Consider the following 4,041-nt stretch of genomic DNA (forward strand, 5'->3'; position numbering starts at 1 on the left):
GTCATACACCCACCACACACTCCGAATAACAGATACACAAAAGCACTGGCAAACCCACTCGATCTGGCATGTGACTGAAAATGCAAGCCTTAGCTATTGGCTTTGACAGCAATTGTTGCATTAGTTTTGTATTGGGAATCTTTCAGCATTAATCAGTGATTGTGCCATAAAACCATGCTAACTAAATAAATAAATGCATGCATATGGATCTACCCCCTAAGTTCTCCCACTAGTAAACCACCTTTCACTTCGACTTCCTATCTCCACTAACTAAACTGCTTCACTCTTAAATCCTCAATGACAAATCACATCTGTAACAACACAAAGAACCGATGTAAATATTGTTTGCAGTCTTATTGGCTATTTGTAATCCCAGGGCTTCAATTATATAATTTTGGCTTAGTGCAGCACAGTAAGGCACCTTGCTGCCAGAGTTAAAGGGCAATGCACAGTATTTAAGCAAAACGGTGCAATTCCTGTCCTTTCTGCCGCACTGGTGCGGATTTGGCAGCCTAGCTCCAGCATAGACCCTCTGGTACCTCGGTTGCAGGCAGAATTGTTTTTGTGCAGGAAGGGACACCTTCCTGCACAAAAACAATCCTATGAGGCATTTTCCTCTTGCCATGTGTGATGGGGAAGTGCAGCACACATGGACAGAGGAAAAAACGAGGAGAAATAAACATATTTCTACTCCCTACGCCTCACCTCGGTAGGTGTACGGATTTGGCACTACCCCAGGTTTATATCGCTTTGGAAATCTGAGGCAGCGTCAAATTCCATGGGTGTTGCATAGGAAAGCCAACTGAAAAGGCCATTGAATGCCTCTCTGGTGCGGAGTAAGGCAACACAGCGATTTGCACTGCGTCACCTTACTTATGATTTATGTGGCCACTCAAAGCCATGCCGGGTGGCTTTGTGTTGCTTCATAAATATTCATGAGAGCCCTGCATCACGCATGTACCACTTTACGTGGTGCAAAAGTGACGAAGGGCTCTCATAAATAACCCCCTGCCTCCCAGTATGTAACTCCGGTGCAAAATCATGGAGGGCGACCAGTGCAAATCTGATTTGCACAAAATTTACATACCAAACGTGTCATTGATGCTCTTAGATGAATGTGGAAGAACTGAACTAAGAAGGGCGGTATTGCTTAGCTATGTTTAGTAATTTCCTTATGTCAGTGTATGAACTATAGTACAATGCATTTCCCTCGTTCTAGGAAGCAGGACTATGTATGATTTACAAGCAGTTCAGCAAGCAGAGCTTCATATGAATGCAACAATATATCAATCAATATAGAGAAGTCTCAGACCAGTCAAACAAGACCGCCACCCACACAACCACAATAAACACATTCACAACCACACTCAAGAAAAATAACACTGCAAACTAACTTTAATGATGCGAGATGTCTAAACAAAGTCACCCTGTAAAAATGCACTGTATTATTATACAACCACAAACGTGATGATGTTTTAATGCAGCCATTTGTAAAACATGTCTTGTATTTTGTTTAATCTAGAAATATCATGCTGCCCACTTTTCATCAACATGGTATAATTATAGCTCTGTAGAGCATATGGCCTCAAGGTAATGTTTTAGCTTTCTTCCTGTTTCCTCAAAACTCGATTCAATTAAAAAAAGTTGCCTAGGGCAATAAAAAGTTTAGAAAATGTCATGGTTTATTAGTAGTTTGTGATGGCAAGCACAGGGGACACATTACACAGATACAAGTAAAATTACACAAGTAAAGTTTAAGCATTTGGTTCACATCCAGCTGTTTTTTTAATAAAATATATGTGGATGATTCAGAAGTAAGAACATCAGCAATGCAGTTTTTTCTTTACTGTTTTAAATTTCATGGTTTAAAGAATAATTGTCCATGAAATCATTCAGTTGCTTTATATCTCACCAGCATGCTGTCTTCAGGCAATTCTACTGTTTGACATGCTTACAATAGGATATTATAATAATGTATGTGCTTGGGTACCTCAATATTTACTGGTGAACATCAGTAAGGTTGGTAAAAATATTAATCCAACAATCTGCAATAAGCAATAAATTGTATATCAATTACGTCGATGAACAGAACACTGATATTGGCAATAGGAGCAAGGGAAGACCAAGGGTAGGAGGTGGACATCATTTGTGCGGACCACACAAATTCGTCAGTCATAATCTGTGATTCTACATTGTTTATTTCTATGTCTGGCTCTCTTTGGTTCCCATCACATGATATTTGAAATGTTCCATTTTCAGAAATGTCTTAACCCTCTGTGGTCATTCAGAATGATCTTTTGTGGAAGCATGGGCAAGAGTTGAGGTGAGATGTTTTCTGAACCAAGCAGTCTTCTATTCTTGGTTCACAAAATGGCAGCCAAGTAGATAGACATTTCCTGAAAAATTACTCTTCATCCAAAATATCAAATTGGTCATCAACAGACAATGTCTTCATTTTAATCCTTTCTGAAAAATATTTCACCTTTCCCACCTTGAAAAAGAAACACGTTTGCCAGGCTTTCGTCTGAATTTCTCGGAGTTTGGATACACAGTTCTCGTTGGTCACTAGATACAACAAGGGATTGATGGCACTGTTCATGCAGGCCAGGCCGCGGGTCACCTGGTAGGTGACGTAGATGTTCTTCAAAGTCTGGGTGCATGTTCCTTCAAGTTGCCACAACCTGGTGAGCAAATTAAGATTTCGAAACAAGTGGTATGGGAAGAAGCAAATTGAAAATAAAACCATTACAATGATCACCAATTTTATGCTTCTTTCTTTCAAAGCGGGGTCTAAATTCTCATTTTTCCTCAAAACCACGAGCACATGGGAATAACAACCAATAATTACCAAAAAAGGAATTAAGAAGCCGAATACCATCACCATCAAGCTATAGGGCAAGTACTCGCTCAGGCTTTCATTGCCAGTGGAATCGTAGCAGTGGGAGGTATTGTCGTCTGTTTTTATGAACAGTAAGTCAGGTAAAATCTGCATGATCACCCAAATCCACACAATAGCGCTGATGATGAAAGAGTAACTCAGCTTTTGGAACCGGCCCAGCATTTTCATTGGATAGACAATTCCTACGTAGCGTTGGACGCTGATGCAGGTGAGAAAGCCAATGCTGGCGTAGAGGTTGACGTGGAAGAGGCAACGAGTGACCCTGCAGAAGGTCAAGCCAAAGAGCCAGGTTTCTTCTTCGACGTAGTAGGAGGCGAAAAAAGGTAGAGTGATGACGTACAACAGATCCGCGACACCAAGGTTGCACACAAAGACGTTCAACGTGTTCCACTTCCTCCAGTTTCTACACAGATTCCACAAACCAAGCCCATTGCCCACGACACCAACCAGGAAGACAGTCAGGTAAACTGCAGGCAGGTAGCGGAAGGTGAAGTCCTTGTTCACCTGACATTGTGGAGAGCTCAGGTTCGAAATGAGCGACGTGGAATACCATTCCGTCGAATTCCCAGCATTCATCATCCGTGGTTACGACCTAACTGCAGCTCTGCAGGAAGGGTTTTATGGATCCGATCCTTGGAGAAGTGCTCGTACTTTCTTTTCCTTTGCAAGCTCCTTGCTTCCAATACATGATTCATCCACAGCATGAAAATGTCCCGTGCAAAACGTCGAGTCTTTCAGCAAATGGAAAAAAAAGCTGCTGATAGCTTGCAGCGCTGCTTGTCGTCCTTTCTGTTGGTACTGTTTACTTTCCAGCTCTTTAGTTTAGCTTTGAGAATTCTTCACATTAATATCAGAAGTCGGTGCCTGTCGGCGAGTTACTCCAACTGTAAACAGGGCTCTGCGCAAAGCCAAACTTCAAATCAACTTTTATGAGCCTGGCGCGCGAGTTTTCTCTTCCTTACACTCAATCTCCTGCCTTCCCTGTTCCCCCTGGGTCCTAACATTGCCGCTTGCCGTGCTCTTTCCAATCTAGCTCCGCCGCTGAAGCGCTTCACACATTCTGATCTGAATACCTTGAGAAAAAAAATAGCCACTCTGTAATCTTGTCTCAAATTTTAAGGTGGCAGGGCTAATTTACGAAT

General features: G+C 41.9%; 1 protein-coding gene across 1 annotated transcript; it reads right to left on the reverse strand.

Moving 5' to 3' along the window:
- Positions 1–1,664: 1,664 nt before the first annotated feature.
- Positions 1,665–3,832, reverse strand: LOC144768343 (P2Y purinoceptor 1-like). The gene has a single exon (XM_078651926.1). The coding sequence runs from the start codon at positions 3,476–3,478 to the stop codon at positions 2,405–2,407; it is 1,074 nt and encodes a 357-aa protein (XP_078508052.1). The 5' UTR covers positions 3,479–3,832; the 3' UTR covers positions 1,665–2,404.
- Between the last annotated feature and the right edge of the window lie 209 nt (positions 3,833–4,041).

This window comes from Lissotriton helveticus, chromosome 7, assembly GCF_964261635.1.
Source record: "Lissotriton helveticus chromosome 7, aLisHel1.1, whole genome shotgun sequence".
NCBI classification, from domain to species: domain Eukaryota; kingdom Metazoa; phylum Chordata; class Amphibia; order Caudata; family Salamandridae; genus Lissotriton; species Lissotriton helveticus.